The sequence below is a fragment of the Carassius auratus genome, unplaced genomic scaffold, assembly GCF_003368295.1.
Source record: "Carassius auratus strain Wakin unplaced genomic scaffold, ASM336829v1 scaf_tig00216558, whole genome shotgun sequence".
Lineage (NCBI taxonomy): Eukaryota > Metazoa > Chordata > Actinopteri > Cypriniformes > Cyprinidae > Carassius > Carassius auratus.
Window position 1 is genome coordinate 872,325 of NW_020528631.1, and position 24,655 is coordinate 896,979.

The 24,655-nt window shown below is 36.6% G+C and overlaps 1 protein-coding gene across 2 annotated transcripts; it reads left to right on the forward strand.

Moving 5' to 3' along the window:
• The first annotated feature begins 430 nt into the window (after window positions 1-430).
• Window positions 431-24,058, forward strand: LOC113098439 (5-hydroxytryptamine receptor 1D-like). 2 transcript variants are annotated; one of them, XM_026263515.1, is made up of 3 exons: window positions 451-556; window positions 13,928-13,993; window positions 19,368-24,058. In XM_026263515.1, exon 3 carries the CDS (start codon window positions 19,993-19,995, stop codon window positions 21,133-21,135), a length of 1,143 nt encoding a protein of 380 aa, XP_026119300.1. In that variant the 5' UTR covers window positions 451-556; window positions 13,928-13,993; window positions 19,368-19,992; the 3' UTR covers window positions 21,136-24,058. The 2 variants fall into 2 exon arrangements, with proteins under 2 accessions (XP_026119299.1, XP_026119300.1); XM_026263514.1 differs by lacking the exon at window positions 13,928-13,993 and having other exon boundaries at window positions 431-556.
• The last annotated feature ends 597 nt before the right edge of the window (window positions 24,059-24,655 follow it).

Genomic DNA, 24,655 nt, shown 5'->3' on the forward strand with positions numbered 1-24,655 from the left:
ACGGTTAAACATATTCAAATGATTGGGCCAATAAGTATTCCAGTTTAAATGATTTAAAACAATATATTTACACAAGTAGCCTATATTATTTTTCAAGGGCTGTACTGTATGTTTCAAGTCTACGTTTTTAATGAAAGCATTTTGTCAGGTTAAGTAAACTAATTCAAGTGTTCTCTCAGTGCGCGTCTCAGCGGAAAGAGCGCGAACGTTTAATATTCTATTCGTTAATTAGATCGTTAGAAAGAACGGCTTTCAAAGAAATTCAAAAAAACTTGTTGACATTTACTGACGGACCTCAGAGAACGTAGAAGGGAGCGCTGCGGCAGGACTTCAGAGACAGAGAAAGAGGGAGGGTGTGTGTGTGTGTGTGTGTGTGAGAGAGAGAGAGAGAGAGAGAGAGAGACGGAAGAGAAAAAGACAGAGATATAGAGAGAGGATGAAAGAGAGAGCGCAGAAGACAGCAGCACGAAAGGAGACAGTGTATATTGCTTACTCGACTTGAAATGGACTTTGATTTGAAGTCTCCCGCGTAATGAAAACCTGCAACTTCAGCTCGGTAAGTTCTTAAAACACCTGAAGATATCTTACTCTGTCTGAATCCTTTATAGTCTACAATGTTTGTTCAAAATGCAGTGACTCTATAGGGATTAGGGATTATTTCTGAACGTTAAAATCTCAACATGTATGTGTGTTAATAGGTCAGTTAAAACGTTAATTTATATTGCGTTCGTTTTGTTAACAAAAACTATCATTGAAAGCTGTTTTGGAGTAAAAGATGAATTTGAATGAATGACGTGAGATTATATCTGTTTCCTCTCTGTCCTGAACAACCCGGTTTTTTTTTTTTTTGGTGTGAGATTGTCTAAGAGTTTGTTACCAGGTAGAAACAGGTATCATGTATTAAAACACAGGTAGCATCTTAAAATGGTAACTAACATATCATGATTTATATTACAAATTAATGCAAACCTATGATAAACAGCAGGTAGAAAACATCAGAAAGAGAAACTCATAATGCAAAATAAAAAATTTTATGGATACATTATCTTCTGATAAACACAACTAAAAGTGGTTTGCTGGATTAACTGTGTTTGCAGATTTAATTTTCGTGCAGTTTAAATTGTTCTTAGCATGGTTGATAGTCATAATTTACAGAACAGAGTCAAGATTATATTTCCTTTCCTGTTTTCTTTCCTAACACCCCCCACCATATTTTTAAAATAAAGAAAGTTCAGTGTGGTATTAATTTGCCATCTTGTTTACCCTTGCAGTGTGATGCTCAATCCATCAGACTAAGGTTGTTTAATGTTTAGCATCACCCCAGGCATGGATGACCAATGTTAAAGGTCATTGGTATGATCAGCATCAATGTGTGTTTGAGTTGTACAGTTTATCAAGATGTATAAACTCTCACAAGTGATGTGATAATACATGAAAGGCAGAGCACTAACTGGTCACTGTAACTCACAGAACGGCAACGTCATTCAATCACTCTTTTCTCCTCTCTCATTTTTGCCTTTCTCTTACCTCCTTCCTCCTGCTTTGTCACCCTCCCTTGTCTGACTCTCATGCCAACACACAGCACAACTGCAGTGTGTGAGATGGACAGAAACAGTAGCTGGTGTGAAAGGGAAGCATATGTGTTGGCTCTTTGAAAACTCAGCGTGAATCGTCAGCAGATAGCTGTGACCTCTCTGAGCAAATCCGCTGTCCAAACCTGCCAAATGACCAGACCTGATGTATAAATGTGAGAAATTATTGCATATAGGCATTCTGAAACATGATGCTTTGTTGGCCTGCTCCGGTGGGAAATACACAGACAAGTTAGTTTAATTTGGTGACATTCAAAAGAATATTTTTACTTTTTTCATTTTCACAATGCTGAGTTAAGATCGTTTTTCTGTTGCAAAGGTTTTGCATGTGGGAGGAATATATTCTTCTCTATTCTTTTGAGATTTACCATGTTTGTTTGTCTTTCAAATGTTCTGCTTTAATTTAGAAATGTTTTTGGATAGAAACTGTCTATCAAACAAACTTTGTTACATGGTTATAGTTTATTAATTAGTGTTGTCAGTCAATTGAAAAAATAATTAATTAGTTGCATATTTTCTGAAATTAATTGAAAATAATTAATTTATTTAATTCTTTAATTTAATGAACCTAACATCAAAGCTTTTAAATATACTTTTATATTGCAATAATTCCACATTCAATCTTCAAATTAATTTAGAAATAACATTAGACAGTAATTTTTTTAAATATTTGTTTAATTACATATTTAAGTCTGAAGGTGAGTATCACTGATACCAAAATTACTGATGTCTCTAGGACGTTTTTCTTCTCTCCAAAATATTTAACGATTGACTATAGCCATTTAACATCACAGCATAATTGAGAGCTGTCAATTTTAACATTTTATTAGACTTCTAACATTTATTATAACTTCTAATTGAAGTGAACAGCAATCTTCCCATAAACCCATTATAATAAATGGCATATTTTGCTACTTGTGCCCTTCAGCAAGTAGGAAATTAAATATACAGAAATAAATAAAGTTATCAAAAACTTAATTCTAAATTAAATATAGATGAATACTTAAAGCTACAAAAGTTATTGATTTCCTCTATTTTTTCTTTGTTTAACAGATATCACAGCAGCTGTGTTATTAGATTTTTTTTTTTTTTTTTTTTGGCTGCTATTATTTTAAGAGCTGCTGCTGCCGAACATGACGCGGATCTGACACGCTGACACAACCCTTTACCTTTTCTGACCCACTTCAGCACTTAAAGTCTTAAAGCTGACGAGTTGAATCGGTTGTGTTAGATGAGGGAGACAGTGCTGGGCTGCTCCAGGACATGTTCTTAAATGTGACTCATATATAAGAAATACTTTCATGCATGCACAGTTTTAAAGGCAGCTTTAATTGCCTTTTTGGTAACTTCATGACTTAACTGACAACATAACACAGACACTGCATGCTCATAGTTTCTTTTGCACTTTAATATGATACAGTGCGTGCCGCATTTGTGTGTGCAATTGAAGAGCACATTCTACGATCACAGTATAATAGCTAACAGAACAGGAAAACTCATCATCTCAGTTCATTGTTGTTCTACTGAAGCTCCCTCATCACCTATACCTTTTCTGCATTCGTTTGACTAGCACATGGTGCTGAGGTTAAGTTGGAGTGCCCATATGAAAAGTTTCTTGTTTGATGGAATAGTAAAGATGTTCTGTGTCTAAATAAACAATTCTTGTTAAGAAAAAAGAGACAGAAGCAGCAGCTGTGACCAACCGCTGGCTCAACCCCTGCGTTAATCATATTAAATATTTTTAAGGCGTTAAATTGAAAAAAAATATTGCCTGCATTAACATGCTAAGTTTGACAGCACTAATATTAAAACATCATTTAGTTATGCATTAAGCTATTTTTTTTTCCTTTGCATGCCTTTGCTCTCCATATTCAAGGTGATTTTAGGTTTAACAGTCCTTGTAGTGACATTTGGTTTTCAAAGTGAGGGTACAACCTGACCCCTCCACACATATGTTCCATATAGGTATTCTTTAAGAATAGCTATATGAAATCAATGAAAGATATAAATTATGCTGAGATTAAATGTAGAAGGCAGAGAAATACTGGAGAAGGGAGGAGAGCGCCTGGCCTTTTTTTAATTTATATTTTTTTAACAAGTGTAGCTGTGTCCCAAATGACGCACTATACACTATGAACTCATACACTATGTACGTATGCACTATATACTCAACCATGTAGTGTATGAATTATATAAGGTTATTTTGTCTTTCATAATCTGAGTTTGATAGCCCTTGCCCATTTGATAAGTAATTAAAGCTGCGACAGTTGAGTGCATGAAGTGTCCAACATTCCACACTTCGTTTTTTTTTTCCGGTTATTAAGTGCATCATCCGGGTGTTTAAAGTGCAATTTTTCTTTTTGCAATTTTTAGTGTGAACACACTACTCACACTATTTATACTACAAAACGTCGCAGAATAGTGCATAAGTACGTGATTTGGGATGCACCTTGTGTCTTTCAGTATCTGCTCACAAGCGGTGGAATGTTGCATTTGTGTAACCATGGCAACATTTCTGGAGAATCAAATCAATTCACGTCTTCAGTCTAGTAGATAACTAGTCATGGCAGGTAGATGGGGATCTTGTATACACAGTTCAATTTCATAATTATTATGGTTTATAGTTTTTTTTTTTCATTTCCTAATTATGTTTTTGGGGTTTTGTAGTAAGCATAATTTCTGCAAATTTAAGATAATAATATATTTATAATATATTTTACCATTTGTTTTGGTGATTCATAAAAGTACAGCTTAATCAAGTCTAGTATAATTTTTTTTTGTATAAACAGTTTTTCATTCGCTATAAGATATGTCTTAGTGGATGTTTATTAATGTATTAATGCATTAAGAAAAACGGGATAGGCTAAATGGACTTCAGAGCTTCAGGACTTCAGGACATTTTGTTAGCTGTCAGTGTGTGACAATGTATGTCATTTTGTTTCCAATTACATGTTCGTAAGCCTGTGAAATTGACTTGGCATGAAGAAGGTATTGGGATATTCATCTGTCACCAGTCCCACACTAAAGCCAATTTGACTTTGTGCTTCTTTTGGATGGCACAATCAAGTGACATTCACTTGCAGAATGCAAGCTTCTAGAGGGCATATAAGTTTGAAGTAATGAATTTAGGAAAAAAGGGTGCAGAGCCAGTGGTGGTTTTGTAGGCAAACATCAATGCCTTGAATTTTATGTGAGCAGCTATTGGTAGCCAGTGTAAACTGATAAACAGAGGGGTGGCGTGCATTATTTTTGGCTCATTAAAAATGAGTCTTGCTGCTGCGTTCTGGATTAATTGTAAAGGTTTGATAGGACTGGCTGGAAGACCTGCCAAGCGACCATTGCAATCGTCCAGCCTGGACAGAACAAAAGCTTGAACCAGGAGTTGTGCAGCATGTTCCGAAAGAAAGGGCCTGATCTTCTTGATATTAAATAAAGCAAATCTGCAGGACCGGACAATTTTAGCAGTCAGCTGATCATCAATCATAACTCCAAGGCTTCTGGCTTTTTTTGAAGGAGCTATGGTTGATGTGCCTAACTTGACGGTGAAATTGTGATGAAACGATGGGTTTGCTGGAATCACAAGCAGTTCTGTTTGGCAAGATTGAGTTGAAGGTGATGGTCCATCATCCAGCAAGAAATGTCTGTCAGACAAGCTGAGATGCGAGCAGCTACTGTCAGATCAATCTGGATGGAATGAGAGGTAGAGTAGCAGTGGTATGAAAAGCCATGTTTCTGAATGACAGAATCTAATGATGAATTGTAGACAGAGAAGATAATTTGTCCAAGAACTGAGCCCTGAGGCACCCCAGTAGTTAGATGTTGTGACTTGGACACCTCACCTCTCCAAGATACTTTGAAGGACCTATCTGATAGGTAAGACTCAAACCACTGGAGTGTGGTTCTTGAGATGCCCTTTGCCAATAGGGTTGACAGGAAGATCTGGTGGTTAACCATGTCAAAAGCAGATCAAGCAAAATAAGTATTGATGATTTGAAATCTGCTCTTGCCAGTCTGAGGGCTTCAACAATTGAGAGTAAGGCAGTCTCGGGTGAATGTCCACTTCTGAAGCCAGACTGGTTGCTGTCAAGGAGGTTGTTCTGTGTGAGAAAGGCAGAGACTTGGTTGAACACAGTTTGTTCAAGTATTTTTGCAGTGAAAAGAAGAGGGAAACTGGTCTGTAGTTCTCTAAAATAGATGGGTTGAGGGTGGGTTTCTTTAGTAGTGGGGTTATACCAGGCTGTTGATGGAAAAACACCAGTGTGGAGGGATATTGGAGGGGTACAACAGCAGTAGAAATGGCTTGAAGGAGATGAGATGAAATAAGATCAAGCGTACAAGTAGTAGGATGATTAGAAAAGAAGAGTATGATGACGTCTGCGTCATGCAGTGAAGAGAAGGATGTGAATGAGTGTATGTTTGCTGGTAAGATGTGCTTGACAGATTGTGGTGTGGAAAATTGTGCACTAATTTTATTAACTTAATTAATTAATTAATGCAGTGGGGGAGGCGGAGTACAATGGAGCGAGGAAAATGTTTTAAAGAGCATGCAAGAGTTAGACAAATTGTTAATTTTGTTATGGTAGTATGTCCTTTTAGCAGTGGAGACATTAACAGAGAAGGAAGAGAGGAGTGAATGATACACATTAAGGTCAGTAGTGTTTTTGGATTTATGCCACACCCTTTCAGCAGGTCAAAGCTTAGCACGATGTTCGCAGAGAACATCTGATAACCAAGGTTATGTTTAGTCAGCAAATGTATGCATTTTACATGCAAATATATATATATATATATATATATTTGCATGTGAGATTTCCATATTTGCTACCAAACCTCTGACTAAACTGTCTATGTGTGTATGATGAATTATATTTGCATATATTAAAATATTGACTGTAATAGATATGTAATAACCTATACATATAGAGCAGGGAATAACGACTATATTTCATGCATCTTTATTTTGTGTATGTTGGAAAAATTAAATATTATTATTATTATTATTATTTTGTAATTCATCAACAGTGTAACTCAAAGCTTTTGTGTATTAGTCGAAGTAATTCTGAATTCTGGCGAGGCATATACAATATTCCCCTATAATATTTTTCAGTTGAAGCTCTTTAGTTTGACATATTTACACAAAACCTCTGAATAGTTTATATTTCACTAGTTATATAAATCAATAGTTTATATGTTTCCTTACAGCTGTTTTTTGTTTGTTTTTTTTAAATAACAACTTTTAAGTACTCTAATTTCGATTTTTCAACTTCTGCTCTTCAGAACTCATATGTGGTGTGTTCACTCTGTGTCAGCTATATTTTATAATAGTTTTTTTTTTCCAGTGCTTGAGTTCATTACCCTGTAGTGGGTGATTACATAACATCTATAACTACCTCCAGATCATCATCATTTACTGTCTCTCTGTTCTATTTCTGTCCAGTCATAACAGTCAGTTTCTACCCATGAGGCAAATATGGCATAAAAAAAAATATTTTTAAAAGCCTGCCTTGACAGCTCTGCTTATTTGATGTGTTCTGCTGAAATTAGTTTTGAGTGCATTGTGAAGGGTTTCTTAAAAAGCACTAGAGAAATTAGTGTTGGAAAGAAAGTTGAATGAGTTGGACCTGAGAGTGAAGGAAAAGCAGCCAACAAGTGCCCAGGTGGGACCTGATCATTTTAATGAGAGAATGCCAAGTGTACAAAGCTGGATTTCCATTTTTGTTATCCATGGATTTGATGGTTTTATTATTATAAATGTGGAAAATACTACTAATAAAGAAGAAGTCAGACTGTCCAGACTTTTGACTGTCAGTAAATGTATGTGATTGTGAGTTTATTTTTGGATGTATGTATCATGTATGTATGAGTTATTCACTGACTTTTAATAAGACGATTGACTTCAATTTTTTTTCTCACACTCCTCCTGTTCAAGGAGTATGTAAGTTTGATGAGTGGTATGAAATTATGTGAAATGGCAGATAAAAGGGCAACAAATGCACACAAACAGCCATTCATACTTAACAAGAGTGTATTCCACTCTTTTCACTGTGGGGGGCTCAAATTCACAATAGTACACAACGTTGCTTATAAAGGACAGTCTGTGAATAATGAATAATGTGTGCAATGCTGAGGCTAGCATGCCTGGTGACTTCTGAGGGCTTTTCTCAGTCTTCCACTGAGCTTTTAACACAGTCATTTCTTTCTAAGAACTACTATCTTATGTTCACTTACATACATGATGACATCTGCATAGTGTTGAGCATCAAGAATTGTCCCAATTTACTGTTCACTTACATAAATATATAACATTTCTATAACATTCGCAAGGTCTTTTTTAATTCTAGCCCTCTTTCAAAACATCTGATGTAACTTCAAGATGCTTTGCATAACCAGGATATCTTTGAATATGTATCTGCGAGTGTGTGTGTGTGTGTGTGTGTGTGATATAAAAAAAGAAAGAAAATTCATTAACCTTTAAAAGTTTCTGCCCATCCCTTGTGCAGGGTAGAAATAATAGGACATCTTGGATGAGTAACAGCTAAACGGTTTTTCTCACTGTTATATACAGAAAGAGTTCATTTTAAGGAGAAAATCCAACAGCGCTGTATCTTCACCAATCTGAGCTCTTCAGGTTTGGAACAAGTCTTGACCTTCATAGGTGGCTTAATTTAAACTCAAGTCAAGTCCAGCTGAATTCATTTAAAAAAAAAGACAGGTGATCTTGTTATCTGATTCAGGAGGTTCAGTGGTGGCCGAGCTTTCAGCAGAGATAATTGAATGCTGTTCTTCTGAACTATTAAAAATTCATCATGTCACTGCAGTCTTTGTGTTCTGACTGTGGAGCCTGATGTGAAGGAGGAACTCAGCATGTTCATAATGCATTTAGAGTTGTCTCTGTGTGTCAAAGCTCCTTGGCTAAAACATGTTTTCCATTTTTTTTATTTTTTATGTTGACTCTTCCCCACACACGTGCTTTGAAGACTGTAACATGGCATTGAAACATGCTTCAAGGAAACAAATGCTATGAGTTCATCTCACAAGTACAGTCAGCCTTATCTTGTTATGATCTCTGTTCTGAATTTTCTTACCTCTTCACTTTATGTTCATATGGTCTGCAGTTTCATGATTCACCCAGAGTTTTGTTGCTTGGGAGAAGAACAGCGCAGAGAGGTTTAAAGAAATTGTTTACCCCAATATGATTTTTTTTTCTTTTTCATCATCATTTACTCACCCTCATGTCATTACAAGTCTCACTTTCTTTTCTTTTCTTTGAACAGAAATTGTTGAAAAATGCACTTGGGTCTCGGGCTGTCAAGTGCGGATGCACAATATATATATATATGAATATCTGAATATATGAATACCCAATTTTCAAACAATAGACCAGTCACATTGGATAGCTAATTTGACATTATGTGGTGCTAGCATTTAAAAGTATTGAATTATTTTTATTTATTTATTTTATCCATTGTGTTAAGAAGGTGATCCATTTGACTTGTGCATTATTCCAAATCTTTTAAAGCCATTCAATATCTTTGTGGGAGAAACAAACCAAAATATAAGTTGTCATTTACTTATTGACAATACCAATCAAACCTGACACAGCTGATTATTGTAAACGTTGACCTCAACTTCAGTGTATTCCTCACACAAATCTATTGCATAGCTTGAGAAGAACTTAAAGCCTGTAATTAAGTCATGCAGTTTTGGAACAACATGAAGGTGATTAAATGATGACAGGTGTACTGTTTCTTAAAGTTTTTTAACTCTACTTCAAAACTTCTTCTCTACAAAGCTACTCTCAAACAACCAAAGTCATTTTATGATTGAAACATTGAAGGCTTATCTGCTAGAGCTATATTAAGAGTGCTAATTGTTTAGCCTGGGATTCTGAGTTCTGCGGTGTAAATCAGTCAGAGATTTACATGATTAGTGAAGGTTTAAGAAGGCAACAGATGAAAATCACACGAACGTTGTGAGGCTTGGGCTCTTTTGCAGGCTTAGCTGGATTAACTTAGATGCCAAACTACATTTTAAAACATTGCAGCACTAAAATCTTTCCAATTTCGCTTTTTTTCCCTTATGTTTGTCGATCTTCATTCCTTGTTGGATTCTTTGGAGTCGTAGAGAAAGATAGTTGACAAGCATCTTCTGTTCAGCACAGCAAGTTTCCAGCTTTGAGGTCGTTTCCATGAACAGATCAAAGCAGAGTGCATTAATTGTATCTGACACATTCATTCTAACTATAAAAGAAAATGTCTTTCATTATTTGCATATTTTTGATGAACAGACTCTGTACTGCGCATGATCATTCCGTTTGTAAAATCTGATTTGCTTTTCCTGTAGGTAATTGCAAGGTTGTTCTGCAAGCTCCTATCACTCATAGGACAACCGTTCAATTGCAGCGACTCAATGAGTGAAGTTACAGAGCTAAATCAGTTGACATTGATATTGATTGTTCCCAGATTAATTGATCGGCACAAATGAGCAAGTATGTTTAAACTCTTCTGTTTATTGATATTCATAGACTCTGCATGTCACTCTGACGATATTTGACCTGTGATCATAAAGCTCTTGAATCTATAATTCAAATGCAGCGCACGTTGCCCGGAGTCTGTGGTGCTTGGACTGAATCCCAGGTTTCAAACTCAAGCCACACACTTCACCTGGCCTTCAATATTTAATTCAGAAAAGCAAACAGCCTCAACAAAACACCTTCACACTTATCATTCTTGTCCTCCGTTAATGGCAGGGTTCATAAAGCTCTGATGAATTGCATCTACAGGACATTCACACCAAGAGTGAAAAGGTCGAAGGGGAAAGAAAAGATGTTTGCAGGGCTGAGCACTTATTTGATCGGAAAGACCACAGGGACGTGATGACACTGCAGTAATAGTCGAAGCGTTGTTTTCTTAGGAAAGAGTTCTATATCAGTTCAATCGGTTGTTATCTACCAGATGCTTTTCAATTCAATGTGACTCATGGTGCAGTAATTATAGCGCCAGTCCTCTGGAGCTAACTAGGGTTCATGACCTGCATTATCAGACATAAAACCTCTGCTCTATGTAAAAGAGAAGAGAAACTAATCAGATAACTCATTATATTACATCATGTATTTATTGGCTCTTCTCTAAAACTCTATTTGAATATAATTGTGTGACCATATACCTTACTTCTGAATGGAAGTTTACCCTGGACATTGGAAAATCAATATTACTGCATAGAGCTCTACGAATTAAGATCACCAATATTGAACTGGTCCTTGGAGCTTGTTGAATCGTAATCCTTCAGTGAAGACAACTAGAACTGAAAAATCAATTTGACTGGCTCCTTACACAAATGCAGATATGCACTGAGCTGTTTGACAGTGTAGTCTCTGTGCTTGTGTCAATTACAATACCAGACCGCTACTTGATTGCTGCTCTCTGTTTTTGATTTGTGTTTTCCCCATATTCATTACCTTATAGGGATCAACAATAATGCTTTCTGCACATTTGCACTTGCCCTGCCAATATTTTCAGGTATCATATTTTAAATGGTTTAAATTATATTATTGATTTTAAAATATATTATTTTATTTTAAGCAACGACTGTGTCTGTGCACTTACCTTCACAATATTTTCAGTTAGCATTTTTAAATCAGAAATACTATTTGTTAACAATTTGTGTGGCCCAGAAAATAAATAAATCATTTTATATAATAAAGAATAATTCTTTTTATTTAACCTTTGAGAAAAAAATTAAGATAAAAAAAAAACCTGGCTTGTGTGTTTGTTTATTTTTGTTTATTTGTACAATGTGTAAAGTGTTATGAATATGAAGTAAATTATGAGAAAAGTTAACATTTTTGATTTAAAAAATGTATCCCTTTACATTTTTTAAGTCAATATCAAAATAGTACAAACAATTTTCTACAAATATTTAAAGTCTAGTTGTAGGCAGTTCGAAACAGCTGACCAAAGCGAACTTGGTGGAGTTCGTTTCGGCTCCTAAACACCTTTGAGTTTCTATTTATCTGTGGTGGTTATGCAATCGGTGGGTGTGTTCTGAAACTCCACCTTCTTTGACATGGAATTAATTTATTTTTTGTGTCTCCGGCCTAGTCACTAGCAACATGTATACACTGGAGTGTCGAATAGCTGAGCTGCACATATATATCCGCACCTGTACGGGAGAGACTTTAAAGATTCAGAGAAAGCATTACTTCCTAGAAAGAAATAGCAACGAAACTTGGTGTCAATGACCCAGAGTTATGCAAAAAGGGATGCAGAGAAACATCTGAGACAAGTTTTCCAAAGCCATGAAAAGAATGAAAGGAAAGAGTAAAGATATAAGGTAGCAAGTACCAAATACTATACATGTGTTTCAAATAAATGTTGCTGCTGCTTCTGCTGTTCTTTCAATCAGCGAATTTAAAGTGTATACAATAAATGAAATGCCAAACGAACATACAATAATACACCTTTGTTTTATCAAAAGTAAATCATGACACAACGTAAATTATATATATAAAAAAACTTGAGTTGAGTCTAATAGTAACTTACAGGAAGGTGTTTAATTCAAGTCTCCATTAATACATTGGTAGGGTTTTACACACATCAACACCCTGAATAATAACAATTTTCCACTCATCACTGTTCAGAACTTCATCGAGTCCAGAGCCAAAGACAAAAAAGAAATGTCAAGAGTGGGAGGAGATGTTGTTGAAAGGCAGAAATGGAGGAGGTCAAACGGTATCAAAGAGACATGTGAAGCCTGCCGGCAAACTTCGCACCGAGTTTTTATTATTTTTTTTTTTTTCTGTATTTTTTGGTGCAAATGTGACACTTATCAGACTTGACAGGGGAGGAGAAAGGTCAGAGAATCTCTCAGTTGGGCACTGGACATATTTATATTACATTTTTTGACCTACTTGTTGGACACAGACATTTGCATTTAAAATGTACAACTATGTCCTAGGCCAAGACTTTCATACAAAAGCAACTACTATTAAAGTAGTTTCTTTCAGACACACACACACACACACTAATAAATAAACAAAGAAGTGAAAGAAAGGAAGAAAAGACACATGTCCCTGCAGAAGTGTAAAGATCTGACCTGATTATAACTTCTTGTAAGAAATGAAAAAGTATAGCACAGAAATACCTACTGACGTGTTTAGTCATCTTGGGTACAGTACAAAGTCACCTTGAACAACCATTTTCCAATGTGCCACATTCAGACCACACATTTGCTTTTGCATTAAATTAATATAGACACCCTTCAACATCTGTGTAACAAAACTTTGAATGTTTGGAACGTTTACATACAAAAATACAACATTATATATATATATATATATATATATATATATATATATATATATATATATATATATATATATATATATATATATATATATATATATATATATATATACTACACTGTAAGAATTATTTTTCAAAGTTGTAAAAAAGATTATAAAACAAAGATTACTGGTGTACATTTTAATTTTCATATTTAATTCAATGTGTTGCCTTCTGTTTGTTTGTAATTATTTTATTTGTGAATTTTTTTTTTAAGTATACCCTTTGTTTTATAGTCAGAAATTAATTATATTTAAAATAAATGCTATTCACACAGAAGACTATAGTTATAGCTGCTGAAAATTCAGCTTTGCCATCACAGGAATAAATTGCATTAAAAAGATTCAAATAGAAAAGAGTCCTTTTAAATTGTAATAATATATAAAAAAAATATTGGCTGAATGTCTGATGCATATAGCACACACGAGTGGAAACACTTCAGGAGTTTCAAAGAAGTCGTCGGATTGGTTGAATTATACAGGATTTCCCGGAGATGTGTGTGTGGGCCGTTCTTTAAAGGGGTCATATGATGCTGCTAAAAATAACATTATTTGGTGTAATGAAATGTGTTTTGCAAGGCTCATCGGTCTGAAAAGTGAGGTGTGCTCTAATTGGCCAGCTATCCAGTGAATTGTGCTTGGCCAAATACCTCAAGCGTATGACAGAAATGTGGTGCCCTTTCCCACTTGAGCAACGAGACATAAACATAAAATCCATTATAAACATGATATAAACATGATTTCTAGTCGTGTCCTCTTTTGGAAGGCCAAATAAAATAGTTTCATTTTCTTAATAAAACAGCATCACACACTGCGGCCTTGAGAACGGTGCAGCCGGCATATTCTACGAATGAGCGTCCATTGGGCTTGTGGCAACCACATGTGATGTCACCGGGCTGGACTCCACTTCATCCACAGTGAAAGCTAATCCATCGATCCACAGTGCAAAGTTTATGTATTTCCTCAGATGTATTTTTTTTTTTTGCTTTCACAGTGAAACACACAGTGTCTATACGACATGGCAATGGCGGCAACAACAATACTACAACGAGAATAAAAGGTATGCCTTCTTTCTTTGGCGTTATGCAAATCTTCACACATAGTGATGTAGAGATGTGGGGGCGTGTTAGAACAAGCCATTTTAGGATGTGTGGGCGAGTCTTAACTTTTATAAAGAATATCTCTTTGGATTTGAGACTTTAGTCTTTGCAACTTTACAGATCTTCTTTATTCACCAAGAGCTTGTAACACTCCAAAGAGAAAGGCAAAATTTAAATCGCATGATATGACACCTTTAAAGTTCCGCCTGGAAACAAAGACACCATGGCGCCAAACCCCCTCACAAAAGAAAGCTATCGTGATTACAACTGTGATGATGAGCACTTATCAGGATCCGTTAAACCATGGATTCTCAAAAGTATATGTAAAATATTTTAAGTTTGTAGCATAGAATCTTTATAATACGTCCGAGAGTTTTACACACCAGTCTGGTATTGTGGCGACATTTCCACGCCCCATTTGTTCATGATGCTGAACAAAACGAACTGTGATTGGTTGTTTGACATATTGGTCAAATGGCCTCATGGATGGGGCTTGGCCAAAGAAAGCTGCCAAGTATTCCAAACCTTCATCCATCAGTCTGAAGGTCTGGTTACATGAGACTAGTTTATAGCTAATATAATCATGAAGGTTCAGTCCAGAACCCTGTGAAGTGGAATTTTGCTGAGATGTTACTCTTTATGCAGCCTTTGCAGTATGTTCCAAACTTACCTCATTAAACTGACAATGACAGTCCCTCTGCCCTCAGGCTTCAGTTGTGCCCACAACAGTGTGATCTTCAAAAAGAACACACTGTTTTTGAAGTTTAGAAAGTGTCTGAATGTATTAACTCAATAATGTACATTACAAAATCCCATCAGATAACCCGTGCCTCTACAGAAGGTACAGAACCACCAAACCACCTAATTCAAAAGCTTTAGAGCAACTTTAAATGCACTTTCCTTCCAGTACATCACAACCTCCTACGGTACCTAGTAGTTCTGTTATCACATGCCCCAAAAGGTGCTTCTTAATAGAAAATGTGTAAAATTGTGGTACTTACTGTACCTGGTGAATCATCTACAGTGGTGGATGAGGCACAATGGTTTTTGTTAACTCTGGACAAGGGTTCCTCCTACACATCTGAGCTGAGCTAAGAAAACAGAAAACATTTGTAATGTATACATTATAGAGTCACATTGCCTCCACTAAATCATGCCCCATGTAAATGCATTTTGAGGAGATTTCAAGACCTCAGTTCTGCTCGCATATGAAAGCTGATACAGAGGTCATGGGTCTTATTAAATCATTCAAATTGGAGATGTGTTATGAAGGATCAGAAAATGTTGCTAAAAATGTTGTTTTATAAATGTATTTATTAGCAACTTTTTTTCACTTTTTGTTAAACCTTTTTCAGCAGATTGGTGGATGGATTTGCTCTTTTTCAATAGATGATCTGTTGTTTGAGTCAGGTTGGCTTGCTATCTGCAGCTGTAATTGAAAAGGGTGGAAAAGAGCTTTCACTCCTTAACCTTCTAAACAAAAAGTTGTTAGAAGCAATATGTCACGTTAACTAAAGGGTCCATCCGTCTGTCACAGCAAAAACATGTTTGGAAGACTTCGATTTAACTTATTACTGATGGAGTTAGGAAGCAAGACTTAGACAACCAGACTCAGATTTGAGTGAGGATATGAAAACGTTGTGTGAGAGATTGTAACCCATCAGCAGAGCTTGAGTTCAGGTTGGAGTTATTTGTTACACAAATTACTGACAGAATAACAAGAATATGCCACTCAAACACTTCACTGACATGCATCTAAAAAATACACAAGACTGACATCATTCAATAACATCCAGATCTGCTCTGTTACCATGGCAGCAGTCTGTTTCATTTCATAACCACTGGCAGCACTGGCAAAGTCCCTGACCATTTTCCACTCGCAGAACAAACAATTATCTTGCTCCATTAAGTAGAGCTATAACTGTATTTGTTCTGTGCTTTTTTAAAAAGCAACAATCCACTATTTTTGAAAATAGGCTGTAAGCCCCCCACTCAAAAATGACCAAAGAGTTTTGATATTTAAAATGGACTCTTCTGTAGTTACACTGTGTACTGAGACCGACAGAAAATGAAAAGTTGCGATTTTCAAGGCCGTTATGGCTAGGAACTATACTCTCATTCGGGCATAATAATCAAGAAACTTTTCTGCCGTACCACGGGTACAGCAGGTGCAGTGATATTATGCAGCAGCTGAAAATAGTCCCCAGCTAGTTTGTGTAGTTGCAGCAATAGTGGAGTTGATGGGGACTATATTCATGCACTGCATAATATCACTGCACCTGCTGTATGAGAGTATGAGACTATAGTTCCTAGCCATATGGGCCTTGAAAATTACAACTTTTCATTTTCCATCAGTCTTAGTAAACGATGTAGCTACAGAGGAGTCAAGTTTTAAGTAGGAAAATATTGAAACTCTTTGGTTATTTGGTAAAAAAAAATTATAAAAACAAGAATTTTACTTATTTATTTTATTTATTTTTTTGAAAGAACGTACATCTGAACACAGAAAGTGCAAAAAGTGCTAAGTTTAGTACTGTAAAACAGTGGGCTGAAACCAAAATTTTTTTTTTTTGTTTTTCTGCACTTTAAGCTTTCGCACATTGTTGTTTTTTTTTTTTTTTTTTTTTTTTTTTTTTTTTTTTTTTGTGGTCTTTATATAATAAAATTAAGTGAGCTTTTGGCCTGTATGTGCAGATCTTCATTCTATTTTGACTTGTTTATGGATCTATGTGCACCTGCAGGTGTGTTTACCTTTTTATTCTATTTGGCACTAAGCTATTTCTTTTTTTTTCTTCTTTTTTTTTTTTGTGCAGTCAAGTCAAACGCACAAAAATCCAACTGGAAAATTTATAAAAACAAGTTGACAGTTACAAAGTACAAAAACATTTTTAAAATGTTATGTGCGTTTGAGTGTGAGAGAGGATTTGGACAGTACTGGCGATAATAGGTGGAAAGACATTTTGTGTTGTCTGAGCATTTGTTAAATTAACATAACAGTCTCAAAGTCTCCTTCCTTTCTGATATATTGACCCTGGTTTTTAATTTTGTTGTTTTGACTTTCACCAATTACACAGAACCAAACAAAAGTAGAGGAAACGTTGGGCCAACTTTTGGAGCATGGTAATACCCCCGGGTTGGCCTCATTAGCGTGCGGGCCATTGGATCTGCTGGTGTGGAGATAATCCGCTGTTGTGTCCTGCCGTCTCACATGAAGTATATGCTAATGATGACACTGTTTTACAGAGATACAAGCTACAGCAAAAGCACTATGTTCTATTCCTTATTTGTAGATTTTAAATCCCCTTTTACATCTAAAACTCAAATTTAGAAGTCTTTGCCCAGTTCTCACTTGTTGGATGCATTTCATATAGTTTTATACTAGTATACACTAATTTAAAAGCTTGGATCTATAAGATTCCAATACATACATACATACATACATATATACAGATATGATGTGTGTGTGTGTGTGTGTGTGCGTGTGTGTGTGTGTGTGTATATAATACTTTTATTCAGCAAAGATGCATTAAATTGATTACAAAAGTTTTCTATTTCAAATAAATGCTGTTCTTTTGGACTTTCAAAGAATCTGGAAAATGTTTCATAATTTTCACAAAAATACTAAGCATCGTTTTAAAATGAATAATAATAAGACATGTCTCTTAAGCTTCAAATTGGCATATTAGAATAATTTCTGAAGGATCATATATTATAAAAGAACATTTTAGATTTTTACATTTTAGATTAATAATCGTTCATTATATTGATTTTTACTGTATTTTGATTAAATAAATGCATCCTTGGTGAACATAAGATACTTCTTTCAGTAACATTTTAAAAAATACTAGTAAAGATCCCAAACTATTTTATTTTAAACAAAAATTTTTTTTTCAAAGATTGTGAGAGTCAAGTGGAAATCATTTTCTGTGGCAGTCAACGTCATGCCACAAATTGTGTCATTTGAGCTTAACTTGTGCTGAACCTGGAATAGCCACTTCATGCATATTTTTTTGTGCTATTTATTGGGATAACCTGCAGTGCTGTTGTTGAGATTCTATTTGTTAATCCTGGCTTCTAGGTGCCCCAGCACCACCAACCAGAAAAGGTGTCAGGTCCTGTTCGGATGTTTGACCTTTATGATTTCAATTACAAGTACGTAAATTGCATGTTTTATACATGAAGGGCAGTGGACATGTTTTCTTCCCAGAATTTCCATTTCAAATATGAATGCTTGGCATTAAAAAGCATCACATAGAATATAATTTGCACTACAATTATTTTTTTTCACTTAGTTTGACATGTACGGAGGCATGACGTGATATGATTTGCAAAAGGCTTTTCTATAAATATTCAGATATGTATATCCCTACGCACATGTATCTAACTATAAAGAAAAGGAAACGTGAGTGTGCTCTGCAGGCACACCGGGAACTGCATGTTTAAGTGTAGATGTTGGCAGGTGATGTGAATGATGTGTGTGACCTGACGGCAGGAAAGTGAGCTCCATGGTTTGGCATCTTTTTCCCACCGGGCCAGAACCAGAATGCTTGCAGGTGTCATGGCACATTGTTAGTCAGACACAGAAGCTCTGGAAGCTCCATGGTGACAGGTTTCCCCTCGAGGCACTGTACTCTAGATACTCATCAATCAAAGCTTGAGTCTGGAAAGCAGAGCCAAGGGTAAAGAATTATGTTAATAGAGGCAAAATTTAGTAAAGAAATGGACACGTTTTTAATAAAGACATCAGAAAAATAATGAATTCCATTTGCGAGCAAGTATCTTGATTTGTGCATGCACAATGGGTGTTATCGTGGTGGGGTGGTTTGTGCAAGAATAAAAATCTCAGTATTACTTTTTCATATTTTCAAGCACTTCAGGCTTTCTCATGCAATCCAGCAAAATGGTGTGTAAAAAGATTAAGATAATAAAAGCTGTTCCCAGCTGCTAGCTAACTAATTCACTAATTCAAATGCATAACTAAATCAAGTAAATAATTGTACAACGTTCAACACTGTCTTATATTTCTATTCTATATATTTCTAATTCTGAGGGTTCTTAATGCTTTCATAGCTAGGTCTTTTTCTAATTTTAAATGTATAATGTTTTATGTGTATTACTATGTTTTTATATATTACTGTGTATTATACATTTTACATATAGATATCCTTTTTGCAGTTTTTATTAAAAAATATATACAGTCAGTTTAATTTAAATGAAATTCTAAGACAACAATAAATTCACATTAAGAGACACTTTTGCAAAGTTTTTTTTTTCTTATCTGAATCTGAATCTGAAGTTCTCATTCTTCATTCTCTGTCTTTTTCATTCTTCCAGATCTTCACTTGGATTAAGTTCTGTCATCTGCACTAACGCCTTCACAAAGACAATACCCAAAACGAGAACTTGTACATCTTGTGGTGTTTCTGGGAAACTGCAATATCACCTTTCCACAAACCATTTACAGCCATCAGAGGATCCACACAGAATGGAGGAATATTCTTTCCCATTAATCTGAAACAGCAATGCTTTTGCAGACCAACAGGAGAATAAATTAAAAAGTCTTCCAGCAGTTCAAAAGAGCCAAAATTAAAGGATCTTCAGTTCTCATGGTAGAATAAGTGACCATAAAGAAAATAATGAGCAGTGATTTAAGGGCTAAAGATATATTTTTAGAACTCAGTCAAGTGTGAAGGTTAATACCTGTTCCTTGTTTATTCTGTGTCATTTAACTTTCTGTGCTCGTCAATATACTGCACAAACAACAACAACAACAAAAATCTTCAGCCATGAATTACTGCTCACATTTATCAGCCATGACCTTCACAAAGGCAAAGCATCACCAATATCTGCAACTACCAAACTAAATGACTTTTTCACCACAAGATATTTTCATGGATTAATTGATTTTTATATTAAGAATCATGCAAAGATGATATGAAGCACTGGTGAACCATGCAACATGGATCTGGTGAACAGCTCAGATGAGTTCTTCCTCATCAATGCCACAGTCAGTCCCACAACCCTGGAGTCCTGGGACGACACGACACTCCTCAGCCTTCAGATCTCCATCTCCGCCATGTTAGCCATCGTCACTTTGGCCACCGCACTGTCCAACGCTTTCGTGATCGCCACCATTTTCCTCACACGCAAGCTTCACACCCCCGCCAACTTCCTGATTGGCTCTCTCGCAGCAACAGACCTCCTGGTGTCCATTTTAGTCATGCCCATCAGCATTGTGTACACGGTCAGTAAGACTTGGACTCTAGGTCAGATCGTGTGTGATATCTGGCTATCATCTGACATAACGTTTTGCACGGCTTCCATTCTGCACCTGTGCGTGATCGCGCTCGACCGATACTGGGCCATTACCGATGCCTTGGAATACTCGAAGCGGCGGACCATGCGGCGAGCGGCACTGATGATCGGTGTAGTGTGGGTGATCTCGGTCTCCATCTCCTTGCCTCCTCTGTTCTGGCGGCAGGCTAAGGCCCACGAGGAGCTCACAGAGTGCATGGTCAACACTGACCAGATCTCCTACACGCTCTATTCCACATTTGGTGCATTTTATGTTCCCACTGTTCTCTTGATGATTCTCTACGGGCGGATCTACGTGGCGGCTCGTTCCAGGATCTTCAAAACACCGGCGACAAGCGGAAAACGGTTCACCGCTGCTCAGCTCATTCAGAACTCAGCGGGATCTTCGCTCTGCTCGCTGAACTCCACCTCTAATCAGGAGGGACATCTTCATTCTGGAGGAGGAGGAGGTGGCGGAGGAGCGTCTCCTCTTTTCTCAAACAGCGTGAAAGTGAAGCTTGCTGATAGCGTGTTGGAAAGAAAGCGTATTTGTGCTGCTCGCGAGAAGAAGGCCACCAAAACTCTTGGGATTATCCTGGGTGCGTTTATAGTGTGCTGGCTCCCATTCTTCGTGTTCACGCTGGTGATGGGGGTCTGTAAAGACTGCTGGTTTCATCCTGTACTCTTTGATGTGTTCACCTGGCTGGGGTACCTCAACTCGCTCATCAATCCAGTCATCTACACTGTCTTCAATGATGACTTCAAACAAGCCTTCCACAAGCTCATCAAGTTTAAAAGATGCTACTGATGTTACATGCCTCTCATGTGTTTCGACATGTTCATGACATAACTAGTGGATGTCTGTGGAAAATATCTGAACCAGGTGAACATTCATTGTTCATATGCTTGGAGTACACAATGTATCCTGCCGTGTGTTTTTCAGCGAGCTCCTAAACGCGCACATGGTGTCTGGTCGATGTATAATATCACTGTTCTCATGAGACAGCTTGTAAAATACTGTGTCATATTGTTGATGCTTCCTCGTAGTTTATGAATGCATGCAAAGATTATGAATCCTTCACTAGAGAGTGACGTTTTACTGTCTCTGTAATCAATAGCTGTCTATAAACGGCCTTATTTAAAGGGGTGGTTGATTGCAATTTCACTTTTTTAACATTAGTGTGTAATGTTGCTGTTTGAACATAAACAATATCTGCAAAGGTGCAGCGCTTAAAGTTCAAGGCAAATGTAGATATGGTCTTTTAAAATTCTGGCAGTTTAATGCCTATAAAAATGGCTCGTAAGGGACTACAACAAGACTCTTCCCACGTCACGAAACCCAGACAAAGGGGGAGAGGCCATGCTGTGCTTCTTTAGAGAAGAGGAATAGAAAACTAGGGGTGCATGTAAATCTCTATTCATATATTTAACAGTGAATTCAGGCTACACACATATATTTTTTTACCAGTATGTGTGTTCCCTGGGAATCAAACCCACCACCTTTTGCACTGCTAACGCAATGTTCTACCACTGACCCGCAGTTCTCAATCCTATCCCTCATGTCGCCCTGCTCTCCATCTCTCTTTCAGATCGTCAGATCAGCTCCAACAAACTGTTCCATTTATACACTTATTTTCACATAGCAATGAGAAGTGTTATACATGGACGTGCATATGGTTGCTGTGCTGTATTACATTTACATTTATGCATTTAGCAGACGCTTTTATCCAAAGCGACTTACAGTGCATTCAGGCTATCAATTTTTACGTATGTGTTCCCGGGGAATCGAACCCCCAACCTTGCGCTTGCTTGTTTGCGCAGTGCTCTACGAGTTGAGCTACATGAACACAAATTAAAGCTTTAATCAGAATAAAATCGTATATTAAAAGCTGGAGCAGTAGCATTTACAAACAGCAGCATATCTAAAAGTATGAGAACAACAAACAAGCATACCATTAAGAGCCATGCTTGCACACATTCTGTGTGATCCTCTTCATTAATATTCTCTGTATCTCAAATTGATAAGCAACATAGAGGACTTCATTTTTTACTATACAACCAGAGCACATTCTGAGCTTGAGGGGTAGGATGTTCAGACAGACTTGAGGCGGTTTAGCGAATCACAACATACTGAGCCAGCTGATCAATCTCAGCCCATCACGTATATATAACAGGAAATAATCAAGGCATCTGTCAGAGAAGGGACAGATCGGTGAAGAATAAAGGTAAAATATGTGAAAAATAAACATGTGTTGTTTTTGTTTTTGTTTTGTTTTTTAACTAAGAATGAACACATGTTAGACTGCACCCCATCAACACAGTCAAGCCTAGAAAAATAAGTCAACCACCCCTTTAACAGAAATGGACTGATATTAATATGAAAGACACTTTATTTAAAAAGAACACAAATAAATTAAGGTTGCTGTTCCCATAGGAACACAGACATGCCTTGCCTGAGAAAAGCGCTGACTCTTACATAAACTTTCATATAGAATCCCTAAATAAATACGTTCATTATATAAGATTAAAAACAAAGCTTTATGTTTTGTGGGTTTGCATTTTTGTGCGAAAGAAGTTTTGTTATCAGTTTCCTCTTTTATTTTGATGTCAGAGTTTGAGCAGTTTTATGATCATGAGGATGAAAAACAAGCTCATTTCAGGACATGGAGCAGAAGAAAAGTGATCAAAATGATCAAAAGTTCAAATGGAGGTACCCGGTGAGAGAGAATGATGTGCTTTGACACAAGGTGCAGCTTTAGCTCATTTTAGAAAAAAAAATAGTGCTGCTGAAAGAGTTTTATGATGTGAAGGTCATTATTTCATCAAATATCCCAATAACGCAGCTTGTGGAAAGAGAAGCACCTCTGACTGCAGTCGTATATGTATGAATAATGGCATCCAGGAAATTGGCAAACTTTGTCCTCCCATCACTCTTTCTTATGATGAAGGTCAGCTGTGTTGGTTCAAAAGGTTTTTTGATAAGAAAACACAGCAATAAGAGACTGTAGGCCTGAGTCACACAGGAATAATGAGGCATATCCCCTGAACATACTACTCGCAGGCTTTCAAACAGTATTTGAGAGTGCAGGGTAAAGCTGTGCTGGCCTGTTCGGTCAAGATAGATGATCTGTATATTCACAGTCAGTATATCAACAGAAAAAAGCTCCCTCTCACTCATCCTAACAGCAAGGATGAGGTCACACCCCATAAAATAGACCTTTAGAGACTCATTATCATTCACAACCATCAGTAAATCCAAAAACGAATGCACTCGTTCACCAGCATTATGTGTTTGGTGCATGAAGGTACGATGTGTGGATGTTTATCAGAATATGGCCATCATGAGAATGGCTAGAAGATCAAACAGATTTTTGTACTTAGATCACTATGCAGTGTCATAGTAATGTTGTCAGTTAAGTCATGAAGTTAACAAAACGGTGATTAAAGCTGCCTTAAAACTGTGCATGCATGAAAGTATTTGTTATATATGAGTACGATTTAAGAACGTGTCTCTGAAATGCTGTTTGCAAAACTGTCCTGGAGCAGCCCAGTACTGTCACCTTCAACTCGTCAGCTCTTTATAGAGACTTTAAGTGCTGAAGTGGGTCAGAAAAGGTAAAGGGTTGCGTCAGCGTGTCAGATCCGCGTCATGTTCTGCTGTAGCAGAAGCTCTTAAAGTAATAGCAGCCAAAAAAATAAAATAAAAAACAGCTGCTGTGATATCTGTTAAGCAAATAACAAAAGAAAAAAAAAGAGGAAATCAATAACTTTTGTAGCTTTAAGGATTCATCTATATTTTGTAGCTTTAAGGATTCATCTATATCAATTTCTGTATATTTCCTACTCACTGAAGGGTACAGGTAAACACTTCAATGTTAGGTAGGATTAATCATGATTAATTAAAAAAAAAAATGTGTGATTAATTAGGTAATTGACAGCACAAATTAAGAAAGATGCATTTTAAAACCGCATCAGTAAACAGAGCCTATTAGACACAACAACAAATGAGTTTATTGATTTGCTAAACAATGTTTAGTGGGAGCAGATGAAAAACCATGTGTAAAGCTTTTCTTCATTTCATGCTTTCAGCAGGTTTCTCTTTTCTCTCTCAGCTGAAGCAGGGTGTCGTGAGAGGGCACTTGATAAGTGAAAGGTAATCACAGGTGGCACAGAGACACAATTAGCTAGATATCTCCTGATTTCAGCCTCAGGAAGCGTTTAAATCGACAGCATCACTGAATCAATTTAAAACAAATGGAAATGGAAATTACAAACAGGCATTATGGTTGGGGGGAGAGATGGCCTGCCACCTCACTTTAAAAGGAAAA

Bases quoted from the DNA above. Each gene is read 5' to 3' on its own strand.
- LOC113098439 (XM_026263514.1), top strand. From the start codon at position 19,993: ATGGATCTGGTGAACAGCTCAGATGAGTTCTTCCTCATCAATGCCACA.